This window comes from Mixophyes fleayi, chromosome 6, assembly GCF_038048845.1.
Source record: "Mixophyes fleayi isolate aMixFle1 chromosome 6, aMixFle1.hap1, whole genome shotgun sequence".
Lineage (NCBI taxonomy): Eukaryota > Metazoa > Chordata > Amphibia > Anura > Limnodynastidae > Mixophyes > Mixophyes fleayi.
Genome location: NC_134407.1, coordinates 135,122,113 through 135,140,392, shown reverse-complemented (window position 1 = coordinate 135,140,392; position 18,280 = coordinate 135,122,113). Strand labels below are relative to the sequence as shown.

The following is an 18,280-nucleotide window of genomic DNA, read 5'->3' as shown; positions in this document are numbered from 1 at the left end:
TCCTGGTGGTCTAGTGAGGACAGGAAGTTGGCATAGTCAGAATGTCCGCTTTGCACCACTGCGCATGTGCGAAATGGAAGTTTGGCTTTAGCGCCGTTCTTCCAGTGACTGTTGAGAGAGAAAGACGTGTTCTGTGAAAGTTGCATCTATCTGTGTGTCCTACATTTATATAACTATAAAAAAGTGACCTGGGGCTTAATTGTAAACAGGAGCCTGTCCATAACAACAATATTCTGACACAAACGAACATTGTGTCAAGTGTGTTTCTAAAAATACTACATAAGCCTGTCTGTATACATAAGTCTGTCATACTGCTGCAGTCATTAACAACTGTGAGTACCTGCATATTACATCTGCTGAAAGTTCAGTAATAAAACCAACATCTTGGTTAAGTTTCAAACTTGATTATTGGCTTAACATCCATAACCAACATTGCTAACATCTATCATGGATATCAGTCCATGTGTTCTGATAATAGGTTCTGCTAATAGGTTATGGGCCCAGAACCATATGTGAAAAATAGCAGAGATACACAAAATAAATAAAAGAAAGCTGTTTTCAGAAAAAGACCTTTATTTAGTACACAATGTCAAATACTAGAGATGAGCGGGCTCGGATTTCGCTAATCCGAGCCCACCCGAACAGTGCGGATCCGACGGGTTCCGAGCACTGTTTGAGAACTTCCGGGTGCCAAATGAAGCCAAACCGAGGCTATGAAATCCAAGTCTCGCGTCGGATCTCGCGAGACTCTGATCTCATAAATGCCCCGCTCGCGGCCGCCATCTTCATTCTCCCTGTGGTTAGTGAAGAGGGAGGTTGATGTGCTCTGTCCTGCTGATAACTTTACTAAAGTGGTGCTTTGTCCTGCTGAGTGCAGTAGTACTTTTTCCAGTGCTCTGTCCTGCTGATTCCAGTTGTGCTTTGGCCAGTGTCTGTGCTGCTGAGTCCAGTGGTGCTTTTATCTTGTATTTGTTTCTGATAAGTCCATAGCAATTTGCTAAGCAGTCAAAAATCTTTTAAAAAAAAATCTCTAAAAAATATAAAAAAAAAAAAAATTAAAAAAATAATTGAAAAAGTATAAAAAATATTATAGAGCAATATATTCTTGCAGTCCAAAAAAAGAGGAACTGCCATTTCTATTACTATGTTCATTGTTTCTGTAGTTCCCAAAAAATAGGAACTGCCAGTTCTTTTACTATGTTCTTTGTTTTTATAGTTCCATAAAAGAGGAACTGCCATTTCTATTACTACGTTCTTTTTTTCTGTAGTTCCAAAAAAGGGGAACTGCCATATCTATTACTATGTTCTTTGTTTTTATAGTTCCAAAAAATAGGATCTGCCAGTTCAATTACTACGGTCATTGTTTGTGTAGTTCCAAAAAATAGGAACTGCCAGTTCTATTACTACGGTCATTGCTTGTGTAGTTCCAAAAAATAGGAACTGCCAGTTCTATTACTACGGTCATTGTTTGTGTAGTTCAAAAAAATAGGAACTGCCAGTTCTATTACTACGGTCATTGTTTCTGTAGTCCCAAAGTGTGTGTGGTTTAGGGGTACGCTCTCTTGTTCTGCATATAATGGAGTACAAAAATTTTGAGGATAAAGTAGGGAAAGATCAAGACCCACTACCTCCCAATGCTGAAGCTGCTGCCACTAGTCAAGACATTGACATAGACGCTGAAATGCCATCAACGTCGGCTGCCAAGGGCGATGCCCGATCTCATAGTAAAGGTAATGTAAAATCCAAAAACTCAAAGTTCCCAAAAATTAGCAAAAAAAGAAAATTAAAATCATCTGAGGAGAAACGTAAACTTGCCAATATGCCATTTACGACACGGAGTGGCAAGGAACGGCTTAGGCCCTAACCCGTGTTCATGACTAGTGGTTCAGCTTCACCCATGGATCTAAACACTTCTCCTCCCCCCCTCTAACAAATTTAAGAAACTTAAGCTGTCATCAACAACTAGTCCAAGTCCAGCGAGTCCAAGGGTTTTTGTGGTTGCGAAGCCTGACATTCCCATCACTGTATGGGAAGAGGTGGCTCCTTCAACCATTTCCAGCACGCCCTCTGCATATGCTGGAAGGATCACCCACAGTCCAGTTACAGATTTGGCTAATGAAGGTGTGAATGTTGTACACCGGGAGGAGGATATTGGTGTAGCTGGTGCTGAGGAGGAACTTGACAAGGAGGATGCTGATGTGGTTATCATAAATGAGCCACCAGGGGGGGAAACAGTTGTTGTCCATGGGATGAAAAAACCAATCGTCATGCCTGGTCAGAATACCAAAAAATGCACCTCTTCTGTCTGAAGTTATTTTTATCCGAATCCGGACAATAAATGTATGGCCATATGTAGCTTATGTAAAGCTCAAATAAGCAGGGGTAAGGATCTTGGCCACCTAGGGACATCCTCACTTATACGTCACCTGAAGAACCTTCATAATTCAGTGTTTAGTTCAGGACCTGTGGCTAGGACCATCAGCAGTCCAGGGACACCTAAATCCCTTGGTCCTGTTGGATACATACCACCAACACTCTCCTCGTCAACTTCTTCCACGATCTCCATCAGATCTAGTCCGGCAGGCCATGTCACCAGCCAGACTGAGTCCTCTTCAATACGGGATTCATCCGAGGTATCCTGCAGCGGTACGCCTACTACTGCCACTGCTGCTGTTGCTGCTGGTAGTCGGTCATCTTCCCAGAGGGGAAGTCGTAAGACCGCTACGTCTTTCACAAAACAATTGACCGTCCAACAGTCGTTTGCCCTGAGCACAAAGTACGGAAGTAGTCACCCTATAGCAAAGCGGATAACTGCAGCGGTAACTGCTATGTTGGTGTTAGATGTGCGTCCGGAGTCTGCCATCAGTGGAGTGGGATTTAGACGGTTGATGGAGGTATTGTGTCCCTGGTACCAAATCCCGTTGAGATTCCACTTCACTAGGCAGGCGATGCCAAAGATGTACAGAGAAGTACGAACAAGTGTCCTCAGTGCTCTGATAAATGCGGTTGTACCCACTGTTCACTTAACCACGGACATGTGGACAAGTGGTTCAGGGCAAACTAAGGACTATATGACTGTGACAGCCCACTGGGTAGATGCATTGCCTTCCGCAGCAGCAACAGCAGCAGCTGCATCAGTAGCAGCATCTCCACAACGGCTGCTCGTGCCAAGGCAGGCAACGTTGTGTATCACAGGTTTTAGTAAGAGGCACAACGCTGACAACCTCTTAGAAAAACTGAGGGAAATAATCTCGGAGTGGCTTACCCCACTTAGACTCTCCTGGGGATTAGTGGTGTCAGACAACGCCAGTAACATTGTGCGGGCATTACATATTTCCAGCACGTCCCATGTTTTGCCCACACCGTTAATTTGGTGGTGCAGCATTACCTGAAGAGTGACAGGGGTGTGCATGAGATGTTTGCGGTGGCCCGAAAAATTGCTGGACACTTTCGGCATTCTGCCAGTGCCTACCGCAGACTCAAGCAACATCAAAAAAGGCTGAACCTGCTCTGCCTTCACCTCAAACAAGAGGATGTGACGCGCTGGAACTCCACTCTCTATATGCTGCAGAGGATGGAGGAGCAGCAAAATGCCATTCAAGCCAACACAGCCACCTACGACATAGGAAAAGGAGTGGGGATGCGCCTGAGTCAAGCGCACTGGAGACTGATTTCCGTGTTGTGCAAGGTTCTGCAGCCGTTTGAACTTGCCACACGAGAAGTCAGTTCCGACACTGCCAGCTTGAGTCAGGTCATTCCCCTGATCAGGCTGTTGCAGAAGCAGCTGGAGAAAGTGAGGGAGGAGCTGGTAAACCATTGCGATTCCACCAAGCATGTAGCTCTTGTGGATGAAGCCCTTCGTACGCTTTGCCAGGACCTGAGGGTGGTCACTCTTTTAAAGTCAGAGGAATACATTCTGGCCACCGTGTTCGATCCTCGGTTTAAAGCGTATGTTGTGTCTCTGTTTCCGGCGGACACAAGTCTACAGAGGTGCAAAGACCTGCTGGTCAGGAAATTGTCCTCTGAAGAGGACCGTGACATGCCAACAGTTCCACCTTCATTTTCTTCCACACCTAAGGCTGCGAGGAAAAAGCTCAGTTTTCCTAAAAGACCCGCTAGCGGGGATGCAGACAACATCTGGTCCGGACTGAAGGACCTGCCAACCATTGCAGACATGTCTACTGTCGCTGCATTGGATGCTGTCACAATAGAAAAATGGTGGAGGATTATTTTTCTGACACCATCCAAATAGACATGTCAGACATTCCATATTGTTCCTGGCAGGAAAAAAAGGCAGTTTGGAAGCCTCTGTACAAACTGGCTCTATTTTACCTGAGTTGTCCCCCCTCCAGTGTGTACTCGGAAAGAGTTTTTAGTGCAGCGGGGAACCTGGTCAGTGAGCGGCGAAGGAGGTTGCTTCCGCAGAACGTTGAAAAAATGATGTTCATAAAAATGAATTATCAATTCCTCAATCAAGTATAGCACTGGCCTCCAGATACTACAGAGGGACCTGTGGTTGTGGAGTCCAGCGGGGATGAATTGATAATGTGTGAGGATGAGGAAGTACACACTGAAGGGGAGAGGAATCAGAGGATGAACATGAGGACGACATCTTGCCTCAGTAGAGCCAGTTTAGTTTGTACAGGGAGAGATGAATAGCTTTTTTTGTGTGAGGGCCCAAACAAACCAATCATTTCAGCCACAGTAGTTTGGTAGGCCCTGTCGCTGAAATGATTGGTTTGTTAAAGTGTGCATGTCCTATTTCAACAACATCAGGGTGGGTGGGAGGGCCCAAGGACAATTCCATCTTGCACCTTTTTTTTTTTTCTTTGCCAGCTTGTTTTGTGGGGGTCCAAACAAACCAATCATTTCAGCCACAGTTTGGTAGGCCCTTTCGCTGAAATGATTGGTTTGTTAAAGTGTGCATGTCCTATTTCAACAACATTAGGGTGGGTGGGAGGGCCCAAGGACAATTCCATCTTGCAACTCTTTTCTTGGCATTATGTGCTCTTTGGGGCCTAGTTCTATCTCCATCAGAGATATTCCTGCAGGCCATGTCACCGTCACAGCTATATTGGTTTTAGACGTGCGTCCGGTGTCCGCCATCTGATCAGTGGAATTTAGACTAGTTGAAGGGAGGTTGTCTTTGTTTCTGTAGTTCCAAAAAAGAGGAACTGCCATTTCTATTACTATGTTCTTTGTGTTTATAGTTCCAAAAAAGAGGAACTGACATTTCTATTACTATGTTCTTTGTTTTTATAGTTCCATAAAAGAGGAACTGTCATTTCTATTAATACGTTCTTTTTTTCTGTAGTTCCAAAAAAGGGGAACTGCCATTTCTATTACTATGTTCTTTGTTTTTATAGTTCCATAAAAGAGGAACTGCCATTTCTATTAATACGTTTTTTTTTTCTGTAGTTCCAAAAAAGGGGAACTGCCATTTCTATTACTATGTTCTTTGTTTTTATAGTTCCATAAAAGAGGAACTGCCATTTCTATTACTACGTTCTTTTTTTCTGTTGTTCCAAAAAAGGGGAACTGCCATTTCTATTACTATGTTCTTTGTTTTTATAGTTCCAAAAAAAGGGAACTGCCATTTCTATTACTATGTTCTTTGTTTTTATAGTTCCAAAAAAGGGGAACTGCCATTTCTATTACTTTGCTCTTTTTTTCTGTAGTTCCAAAAAAGGGGAACTGCCATTTCTATTACTATGCTCTTTGTTTTTATAGTTCCATAAAAGAGGAACTGCCATTTCTATTACTACGTTCTTTTTTTCTGTAGTTCCAAAAAAGGGGAACTGCCATTTCTATTTCTATGTTCTTTGTTTTTATAGTTCCATAAAAGAGGAACTGACATTTTTATTACTACGTTCTTTTTTTCTGTAGTTCCAAAAAAGGGGAACTGCCATTTCTATTACTATGTTCTTTGTTTTTATAGTTCCAAAAAAGGGGAACTGCCATTTCTATTACTACGTTCTTTGTTTCTGTAGTTCCAAAAAAGGGGAACTGCCATTTCTATTACTATGTTCTTTGTTTTTATAGTTCCATAAAAGAGGAACTGCCATTTCTAATACTATGTTCTTTGTTTTTATCTGTGCAGTGGAATTCAGACCAGTTGAGGGTGATATACTGTGGCCCCGGTACAAAATTGGGTACCGGGGCCACTCCACTATGCAGTCCAGATAGATGCGTATCAACTACATTCAGCGTTGGGTCCAAATCCAAAATTAATGAAAATGACCTGTCATCGTCAAAAACAAGAGGCATTGACGCGCTCGAACTACACCCTGTATATGCTGCAGAGGATGTAGGAGCTGGCAGCTGTGCAGTAGAATTCAGAACAGTTGAGGGTGATATATTGTGGCCCCGGTACCAAATTGGGTACCGGGCCCACTCCACTACGCAGTCCAGAAAGATTACTCAGTGCAACGTTTTGGACTAAAAAGAATATTGTGAGGTGTGAGGTGTTCAGAATAGACTGGAAATTAGTAGAAATGATTGTTATTGAATGTTATTGAGGTTAATAATAGCGTATAAGTGGAAAACAACCAAAAAACAGGATTTTAGTGCTTTTTAAAAAATAAATCAGAACCCAAAACCCGAAATCAGAACCAAAACCTTTCGTCAGGTGTTTTGGCAAAACAAATCAGAATCCAAAACCTCAAGCTAATTAGAACCCAAAACCCAAAACACTAAAAGTGCCCGGTGCACACCCCTATCAAATACATAGCACTGGGGCCAGTATGAGCTTTGCAAAGCTGACAGGCTCAGAAAATTATGCAACATGGAAATTCACCATGGAAATACAGCTTAAATGTGAAAAGTTGTGGAGGTCACAATAGATTCAGGAGTGAGTCCAAACATTGATGAAGAGGATTGAACCATGGGCAACATATGTTTAGCTGTTGAACAGCATGTGTATTCTATCACCAAGGGAAAGGAGTCAGCACGAGACATGTGGACCACCCTGCAGACAGCGTATGAGCAAAGGTCTAATGAGAAGAATTACCTTGAGGTGTACATTGTATGGGACAAAATTAAGCCCAAGTACAAATGCTTCATATGTCACAAAATGGGACACATGGCATCAGAATGCAGATTGAGAGGTGCAGGTGGTACGCAGAAGAAGCGTGACAAACCAAACAAGTCAGCATCAAATGCTGCAGACAGCCACAAAAATGACGATAATGTCTGGATGAGTCCTCTGAAGAAATCGCAAGTGCGCAATGAAACACGCCAGGACCAGGAACATCATTGTTAAACATTAAAGACTACGGGTCCCACAGACACTTTATCCATCTTCTGAATCGCTCCTTTATCAGCAAAACCTTGCCGACATTAGAGATCATTTCGGTAAGATCATCCTATAGCATGTCCTCTTTGGATCGCGTGAGCGGCGTGCACAGTTTCAAGTCTGCTGTCAGAAACAATACTAGAGACACAGTGTGCCCTGAAGAATCACTGATATGGAAGCTATTTGCATTATCATAAGTGCTAAATGGTGATTTATTGAATGTGACAGACAGGCTTGGTGTATCCTTCTATCAATATATGAATGGAAATGTGATCTTTTTTTGACACCATTGATCTTTTGACAATAGAGATCATTTCCATTGAAAGCAGTGTTTTCATATGCCGGTTTAATACAAAATACAATTGTTGGAATACAAATAAGGAGTAGAGAAGATAATAACGAGGATATATGTTATTCAGTCAGATTGCAACAAACTAATTGTGTCCTATCAAGGAGGAGACCCTAATAATATATATGTTTCAATGATTGACTATCAACTATACTGATATATGTGCAGTTTGGATACCGTAGATCATTTGACCATAAATAGATCAGTGCACTGGTCAGAACTTATATCTATTTTTCCAATATATGTGCTTATATAAATGATGCTTTTTGACCATTTATTGATTCATCTATTTTCATTGTTTAAATCTTTAATTGTTTTTATTTGTATTTTATCTTTTCATTGTTTTGTTATTTATAGTTAATTTTGCATGTAATAAAGGTTGATACTTTTAATTCTATGAACTCACTATTTTTGAGAATAGTGTCTCTTTTTTCAGCGCTGTGTTGTTGTATTTTTTGTATAGCCACAAAAACGACTGCTGGTATATGGACTCTGGGTCCACAAGACACTTCAGCTACAATCAAGGATAGTACACTTCACTGAAATCATGTGAACCTGTATCTGTGTTAAAATAATAGGAGACAAAGTTCTTACTGCCACAAAAGTTGGGACAATTATAATGAGTATAAAAGGTGAGACTGTCAGTCATCTAAGACATTCTGTATGTACCAAATATGGGAACCACCTTTGTTGCTATAAGCATCCTAGAAAGGAAAAGTTACAAAGTCAAATTTGCAGAAGGTAAATGTGTGGTGCAAAACCAAAAGGGGACTTTATTTGCAACAGCAACCGGGTGCAACAAACTATATGTTAGGGCTGTGCACCGGCCACTTTTAGTGTTGTGGGTTTTGGGTTCTGATTTAGGGTTTTGGGTTCTGTTTTTTTTTTAAAAAAGCATAAAAAGTGCTAAAAAACATTTTTTATTTTTTTTTCACTCCTACGCTATTATTAATCTCAATAACATTCAATGACAATCATTTCCAGTCTATTCTGAACACCTCACAATATTGTTTTTAGGCCAAAAGGTTTTGTTTTTTTGCTAATTTTAGTGAACTTTGGCTTTTTGGATTTTACATGCCCTCTGTTAGGAGATAGTTATAGAGTGTCTCTTACTACTATTACAATGCTAACATAATAAAGGCTCAAGCTGGAAGGTAGATCTGTGTGAATGATCACACACTCTACATATTGTAAGCAGGTCATTCTTTACACAGATCTGAGTGGAGACTTTGATTGGTGAATATGGAGGTATTAAATTTTAGTTATAATATGGAGACAGATGATGCTGGTGTAACATTGATCACTGATTTAAATATGATGACACTAGAGGCAGGTATAATGTGGGGCACTTCTGGTATAATATTGGTTGCTGGTGGCTGATATACATGGGACTATATATTACCACCCATTACCATATACATACCAGTCTCTAAAGTGTTGTCACTGGATGCTGGCATTATGTGGGTCATTGGAGGTTAATATTATGTGTTGGCACTGCAAGCTGACATGATGTCTAGGGCGCTAGATTATGAATAATGTGGTGGCACAGACACTATTTGCTGGTAAAATGTCTGGGGAATTCGAGGCAGTCTTAAAAACCAACCTCCCTCTTCCCTGATCTTAGCCCGACTGAACATGGTGGCGGCAAGCGGGGAATTTATAGAATCCGAGTCTCGCGAGATCCGACGGTGGGATTGGAGTCAGAGCCTCGCTTTCAGTGTTTCTCCCCGCCGGAAATACCCGAACAGTGCTCGGATCACCGTCGGATCCGTACTGTTCGGGTGGGCTCGGATTATCGCAATCCGAGCCCGCTCGTCTCTACTATATGTCCTAGACACCAAACAGTGTTGTGTGATGGTGACTTCAGATACCAATCAATCCATGGAGTTATGGCATAAGAGACTGGGTTATCTGGGATATGATAATGTCCAGAAATTAGTTGATGGGATGGTGACAGGGATCACTGTGAGTAATCCTGAGCGAACGGCATGTAAGAGTTGTGTAAAGGCTAAGAAAACCCCTTTTCCCTTTGAAAGTAAGCAACTAGGACTGGAGTAATAGATTTAATACATACAGATGTATTTGGTCCAATGGAGATGAAATAGTTAGTGGCTACAGATACTTCATGAAACATATTGATGACGCCACAAGGATGACACGCATGTATTGTATTAAAGCTAAGAGTGGAGTTATCAGTCAAATTGCAGAGCTTGGTTGAGACTCAAATGGGTCTAAAGTTAAAAACCTTGAGATTCGACAATGGTGGAGAGTATGACAATAGGATGTCAGATGAATTCTTAAAAAAAATTGCATACAGCACCAACTAACAATTGCCTACCTGCCAGAGCAAAATGGTGTGTGTGTGAGCGGGCAAACTGCACATTTTTTAAAAGAGTACAGACTATGTTAAGTGACTGAGGCCTGGACGAAAGATTTTGGAAGCTAGCAGTGTCCACTTCAGAATACCTCAAAAACCATGGGCCCACAGTAGCTGTAAAAGGTAGAATGTCAGTGGATGTGCAGTCTGGGAGGAAGTCAAGCGTCAGTCATCTTCATGTCTTTGGCTGTAAAGCATATGCACATATTCCTAAGGAAAAGAAATGTAAAATAGATCCAAAGTCAGAGAAATGTATCATACTTGGATACTGCCAAGAAAGTATAGGGTACAGACTTTGGGACATTATAAACAACCTATTCATAAAATCCATAGATATGGTGTTTTCACAAGATGACACAATGTAGCGAAACAGTGAAACAACAACCACAATAAAAGTTTGTAACAGTGGATATATAGGCAGCGGAAAGCATGTCTGAACCTGAGAGCTATTGGGGATATCCACTCAGAGAGCAGGAGTTCTGTAAGGAGTAACAGAGGTATTTCCTCTAGGAGATATTGCGAGAAGTTTGCTAATATAGCGTTCTGTGAACCACAAAACATTCAGGAAGCAAAATCAAGTAGCGACTGGGAAGAGTGAAAGTCGGCGATACATACAGAGCGGACAGCTCTTGAAGACAAGCAAACAGGTACTGTTACAGTCGACAGATTTACATTGAGGCAATCCTTATAAGCAGCAGGCAATATTTACAAAGACTACTCCAATACTCAAAAGCTTAAAATTGACAAAGGAAATGTCACCAACAAGCAGCGAAGAGATAGAGGAGATCAAATCAGTCCCTTACCAAAGCACTTTTGGAAGCTTGAAGTACACAAGTACTCGCCCTTGTGTGTCAATTTGCAATTAATCCTGGGAGAGCGCACTGGATTGCAGTTAAAAAAATCCAAAGATATCTGAAAGGAACAAGCTCCTTAAAGTTGGGATTTGCAAAGCCTAAAAATTTTGACCTTTCTACTGGTCTGTATCTTGTTGCTCTCATTTGCCACCTATTACATCGTTCCATTTTCCATCAGCATAATTGTATTTAATCAGCCCCTACTAACACAAGTTAAGACCTTGGGCAACCAAGTACTCAGGAGTACTCATATTTTGTTCCTTGGAAAGAGGGTTGATATAGCCGAAGACCTTGTGAAGAGGTTCTAGTGATTTATTATATTATCATTAGTTGTGTCTGACCATCTACCATTGCAGGTTGCAATAGCCTTACTTACCCATTTGTTACTACGGCTAACAGTTTGCTAACTGCACCTTTTGTGTTGGCCCCATCAACATTTAATTTTCTCTTGCCTATATGAGGCCACTTTCAGAATATTTTCCAGGGCCACCTAGTTCATCCCTACTTCTCATAGGTGGCAACAGGGTGTAGGCACCAAGAGGCCTGAGATCTTTTCTCTTTCACCATCATTCTTCCCACTGCTGTATTCTTTCCAGACTGATTCAAGGGATGCATGAGGTTTTATGTCAGTGAATAGTACTATCACTGCTTGCTTCCTCCTCCATCAGATTATGATCAGAGTATGAGAAGACAGCTGAGCAGAAATATAGGTATTGGGGAGGGTTTGAAACTAATTAGGGATCATTTGCAACTGGATATCTCAAAAGTGCAAATTAAAAACAGACTTGATGCCTTGTTACTTCCCCATGTTAAGTGATACCTTAAATAGGGTAAAAGAACAGTTCTTGGGAAACAATCAGAAATAGTTCAATTTAATCCAGTGGTGAGTGGAGGAGTCCAAAAGGCAATGCTGACAGTACGCTTATCTGGCTTTTACATTGGGCAGTGTACAAGGCACAATGATTTCTGCAGAGGGACAGTTCTGTTGCATGTTGGAACATAAATATAAGTGGGCTTAGTAAAGATGCTAAACGAGATGTGCAATTCTTGCATGTAAAATATTATATTTTCTTTATAATATAAAAAAAATGCATTTTACTTGTCGCCAGAAAAGAATAAGTATAACAATTAACTGTAAGTCCTAACTGCAAAGCCAAAAACATCAGATTTCTTGCATTGTCATTTTCCATTTCTTGATTTTTCTAAATAACCCGTGTGGTCCTGTAAGATTAGAAATTCAGAAACTGACCTCTCTCCAGTTTCCTACATAGGAAATAAGCTCCATGTAGCTAATTTAAGAGCAGCTGTACAGAACGTAGTAATCGTTCTCAGTCTCAAACACAGCCAGGCTATGCTTCCATTCATAAAGTATTCATCAGTACCGGTAGTGCTGGGTAAAGAGACCAGTTATTTTTTTTTTTAGCTTGGCATACTGTCTATTTTATTTTTTTAGGATTCGTCAGATGCTCTCTCCGTCCAGCAACACAACTTCACTGTCTACAAGTATAGGTACAGGTGGCAGAAGAGGATATTACAGGTAATTTACCAAACTTTACTCACTGGACTTCAGACTTATATTGCAGTATCATACTCTGAACATTCTGCAGATCCGCCTGGGTGCATTAAAAATTTAAAATCCCATAAATAATAGAGAATCACTGGTTTTTACAGAGATGGGTACTAGTTAGAAGTTTTTCTGTCTTCCTCAAAAATGAGCAACTGTCGAAATTTGACAAACAAATAAAAGCTTTATTACAATTACATTTTATTTGTGTTATTATTTTTTGTATACTGACTCTAGAACTCTGGCCAGGCAGTTAGTTGCTTTCAGATTTTTAAAGCTGCGATTATAGAAGATTTTATCAACCTCTGATTGACATCATATTTCTTTTTCACATATTTAGCAGACACTATCCAGATGCATTAAAAAAAATTATATTATTTTTCTGCAATATAGCTGTGATTAGTTTTTTAATTTTATAATAGCCGTCCAAAGACTATATACTTCACAAAGAAAGTATTGTCTCTGCTTAAGATGTATTTAGAACTAATCTGGTCCTAGATGAATGATATACGTATAGGAATTCGTTTAAGCTCCATTTTTGCATATAACATTCAAATTTATGTGTTTCAATGCAGATATTTATTAGAGCAGTTAGTTGATTATAATTTTTGGATACTAAAATTGATTCAAATTAAGTTAAAAAGAGAAGTATTAAATTCCTCTTGAACACACAAAAATAAACGTTATTATCACAGCTACAGATGAAAAAGATATTAATACAGAGAATGGCGCCTCACAGCATAGACTTATTTTTTGTAATTAATTTGGATAACCAGAAATATCCACAGCTAAGCTAACGATATGTCTGTCACAAGATACTGCATATCCTCCACTTGATCCTTAGTAATGGTGCTCCTTTAACTACAAGTGACTTGTTCATACATGTGAAGGGGGGTGATTTATACAGAGTTGTATTAGTTCAGTTTTTGTTGACTGGTGATAAAAACAGATATAAAGATATGAAAAAATGTCAGGTCTGACTGTCAGTATCATACACAAACACACACACACACACACACGCTTGCTTGACTTGACTTAAGACCCAAAGAGTCAATCAAATTTTGGGGTCTTAAACAATAAATATTAATGAACCAACTGGAACTTGGGATGTGCAATCCTCATTGTTCTATTTTTCAATCTGTTAAATTCAGCAAATACATAGTAATTGTGCAGAAATGTGTTTAAGTTTGAACCCTATAGAGGTTGTATTACCTTCTTTACAATAAGAATTTCAGCAAAACATGCAATGTGACCAGAGGTGTCCAAACTTTTGCATACAACTATGTGTCCGTGTAGATATGTATGTACAGTATATATACATACAAATTAAATTTTCTCATGTGTTTTTAGATTGATTTTCATACCCAGATGATTTTCAATATAGAAAAGGGAAATCTCAAGAAACAGTTCCCGTTCACCCAGGTCAAGTCTTGTGAGGATAATGAAGGGTTGAGGTTTGTTATCTTATTCCATGGACACCAGAGCTATGAACTGGAAGCAGCCTGCTTGGAAGATAAACAAAGTGTAAGTCTGATCAGAGAACATTGCCTGGATTGTAGCTGACACAATGATATTTTTTATAACAGTAATGATGGCAGAAAACATCTATCATGTTTCAATTTAGAGTGTCAGATCCCATGGCACAACATAGGGAACCATATATGACTATAAGGGACATTTGGGTGCTTTATAAATACAGATGAGTGAATAATGTTGTAGGCACTTGTAAAGAATTTAATTGGATGCTATTCTAGTTAAAAATTGTTACCCATTTTGAGGTACTAGTGCAAGTTGCGGTGGTTGTAAAAGGACTTGCTAATGACAAAAAGGGGCTACTAGTGAGGCAAATTTTTTACTGGCCATTTACCTAATTTAACGAATTAACCATGTTTTTAAGACACATACCATGGCAGAGGTCCTAGATGTGGAACTTACAATCATGCGCACAATACATATACAATACATATACTTTCCTTTCTGGCACAGATTCTGCTATACATTTATACATTATAAATAGATAATAGATAGCAATATATAGGTTTAGATATACCACAGTGAAAATCAGGGCCTATTTAAGGGTTCATGCCACTCTAGTCTAATATGCTCATGGCACCACCTTGTAGCAACCTCCACACCAGGCTAATATGCGGTTAGTAAACACAAATTAGCTTTTCATTTAAAATCTGGCTACTTATTCAATGTTTATATTCCCGTGTTTTCGACACTAAGCTCCACTTGGCTTTTTAAAAGACTCACCACAGTCTTTGTCACTCATTTAATTTTCATTAAAATCATGCCTGTATAGCAGAACAGAGGCATGAACGATCACTACTGAGGGTGAAGGGGGCTTTCATGCCTGCACCTGTTGCCATACCATTCTCTCCTACTCACTTATCCTCAAACCCCCACCCAAAGATGATTCATTGTCTTTGCCATGTTAATACATCAATATTAAAATCTTATTATATTTTTATTTTTACTTTGAAGAACAACTATTCTGTTATATTTTAAAATTCATTTCAGTTCATACCTTTCCCTGTAACAATTTTGCCCTCCCCCACCCCTAACTGGTTTGTCAAATGTTGGTGGGGTTTTATCTAGGAAATGAAATGTATAGAAAATGTGATTTCAAATAGATATACATTGCACCCTTGTCTGCAGCCTAGTAAGCCTAATGGTTAATCAGGCCCTGGTAATGGGTGCTACTCACATTTGCGACGACGAGAATCCCGACACCAGTAACGTCAGCAAGAAAATTCCGAATGCTGTATTACAGACCTGCACTCAATTACGACTTTCTAAAAAAAAGACTCTCAACAACTCCATCATGAGAAGATACCGTTAGTGACATTGTCGTCACTTGGAAGCAGGACTGCTAGTTTTATGCTATTGATGAGCCAAGGCAGACCCGCTGTTTACAAATGGCAGTAATAGTCCTACCTCCAATAGTAGTCAATGAATTAGGACACAATCTTAAACAGAGATGATGAGAAGCCAATGTCCTAACGGTAATGCTGGCAATAAAGAGCTGTGTTCGCAGACCGTGTAACTATTCTAAAACAGCGGATCTGCCTATCAATCCAAAGGCTACATAGTATTTGAACTTCAGACATATTGAGACCGGTCACTTTAGTTTTTTATTTTTATATTTATTATTATATCTGATTTGTATAACATGTGGCATTTGTGAGATATTTATATCTCACAAATGTCACATGTTACCACATAACAAATGTAGAGCACAAACTCCAATATTACCACATGTATCACAAGCATGGCAGTATATCACATAAGCATTATAGTACCCCTATATGTATCACAAATAATTCCCCATATATCCTTTAATATATCACATCACATCTCCGATGTTACTCCTTCACAGGGGTCTTACAACTACCAACACACAGTGAAGGCAGTCATTTTGTGATTTAAACTAAAATTCATTAGCTTGCAACCTATCAATTCACAGAGAACTAGTACCTCTACTATTCAGATAGTGGTTCAGTGATGTTACTGTTTACTAGCCAATTCATGACTTACATAGGCAGCCTGTCTATTTAATTGGTTTTGTAATTATAATTCAAATTTAAGTAAAATGTATTGCTGTTTAGTCTCAGTGTTATTTTTTTAAAACAAAATGATAATAATGTATTATAGTTATTAATATTTAAAAGTTTAAAAACGCTCTTTTTTTATTACTTAGATACTTAAGATTATGAGCAAGGTTCTGCAGATGCAGATGGATGGTCAGATGTCTGCTTTAAAGTCATTTGCCAAAAAATTTGCCTACTCCGATGTGATCCTTGAAGGGCTCTTAGAACGTTATGATGATCAAGCCGACAGATGGGTGAAGTATGGGAAATTATCTATTCTTTGATTTATAGAATGCTGCGGCATTGCTACTTAAAATTTGTGTAAATGGGACCAGGGGCTGGTGTTTCAGAGTATAGTCCAAGTACAGGGCATTCAATTTCTCCCTTGTTTTTCCATGGCCTATTGGGTGCATTTCCGGCTGCCAGAACACAGTCAGATAACCATAGAACGTTAGACAGCATACACTACATTTTGACCCAAGGTCAGAGGAAAAGTTCTGCACCTATATATTGTCTCTCCAACCATAGTTGATAGACAGTAAATTTAAAGTGAATGTGCAAGCGAAAAATTATTTCTTACAGCTAATAACATAGATTATAGCAGTATTCGTAAAAGTCCATTGCATTATCAGATATGAGAATAAGTGAATAAATGCCTGTCTGATTTCACATCAAACACATGCACATTTGAGAATGGGAACACATTGTTGTGACGATGTAATGAGATAAATGCATGTCACTTGATATGGAAATATAGCAATAATTTCCACATTATAGAAAATTACATTGTCATATCTAGCACAATCTTAGAATTTTATAGGACAGTTACCTGTCATAGCCAGATAACCCTTTTTTGCTGAGTTCAGGAGCGTGAAAATAAAGTAGTCCACATTATTTAAACATGTACCTGGTGCTTAAAATTAAATACAGTTATGCTATTAGAGCCTGAGTTTTTACAAGTCAGGTATTTCAATAGAGATATATCTTAGAAGAGTCTCAAGAGCCTTTCTGCACTGCAAAATCACTTCAAGTGAGCGAAAAAAAACTTTTCATCTGAACATTGCCTAAGCCTTTCATGAACTGCATCCTTGGTGCATTAAAATGCACATCATGGCAGGTTTACTGAACTTGATTATAAGGTATTTGTTTTTCATATCAAATTCCTCTTTTCAATAAATATTAACTTAAGGAGCCCACTTAATAACAATAGATAGTGAGAAGTGCAAATAATGTACATAATAAGTTGATCTGTACTATACAGTTGTCAGTCATAAAAAAGTGACACATTTTTTAAGGAAAAATAACTAAAATAGGAGAATGGCCTTAAAAGTATGGATATAGTAGCTGTACTGTGTTCTCAGCATTTTCATGAGCTCATGACATCTGAATTCTGTGCTTAAAGGACCAATATATTGCCCAATTTCATTTTTTTTAGACATGAACCATTAAAGTGACATACAATGCTCTGTGTTACCATGGCATTCCACTGTAGCTCTGTTATAAAGTAATATAATTAACTGCCAACTTGACTATAGACATCATAAGCCCCTCTTACATTTTTAAGGTAATATTGTAATGGGATATGATACAGGTCAGAAAGCTGAGAATGTAGTCATCTGAGTTGCTGTGACATCACTGGATGTTCCCTTTGTATGAATCAGCCAACCCACATTGTGCATTTTTGAAAAGCAAGACTGTGTGTCTGTTCTTCCTACATCAGTGTGACAGGAACCTTACATTACTGAACTCTGCTACTGAGGGATCCCTCTCTTACCATGATCTAATGATCTGGCTTCCAGATCCTCCTTGTGACACTAACGCAATCGCACAAGTGGACAGATCACTGCCTCCTCCAAGATTATCACATTCATCACCTGAAATATTCTGTGCTAATATGTACATTATGAAGATCTGTTTGGCTGAGCAGAAGATAAAGATTGCATACAATATGGTGCTCAGACTCTAGGCATGCAATTTAAAAAGAATGAGTATGATAGCTAATTCATTATTTGTACTTGTTAGTATTGTATATTTTATAATATACCTGCCTGTAATAATTGTAGGCCAGGTGTAATTCTCTAGTAAGCCATTCCAGAGTTGAGTGTCATGCTATTGCCCACCACCACCTGGGTGTACTTCAAATCCAGAAAATAATTCCATTGACCTGTGTTGCAGTGCCAGGACACATGATATTCTGCTAATGGTAGGGAAAATTGTAATTGTCACCTTTTTTCTAGTACATTCACTAT

The 18,280-nt window shown here is 39.2% G+C and overlaps 1 protein-coding gene across 2 annotated transcripts in view; it reads left to right on the top strand.

Annotated features, from left to right (window-relative positions):
* The window catches only part of LOC142160400 (formin-H-like), a 228,848-nt gene that overhangs the window by 37,967 nt on the left and 172,601 nt on the right, over window positions 1-18,280 (top strand). For both annotated transcript variants that reach the window (XM_075215301.1, XM_075215300.1), the window contains 3 exons: window positions 12,328-12,411; window positions 13,789-13,962; window positions 16,142-16,290. In XM_075215301.1, the coding sequence (XP_075071402.1) occupies window positions 12,328-12,411; window positions 13,789-13,962; window positions 16,142-16,290 (407 nt within the window). The remainder of the gene's footprint in view (window positions 1-12,327; window positions 12,412-13,788; window positions 13,963-16,141; window positions 16,291-18,280) is intronic.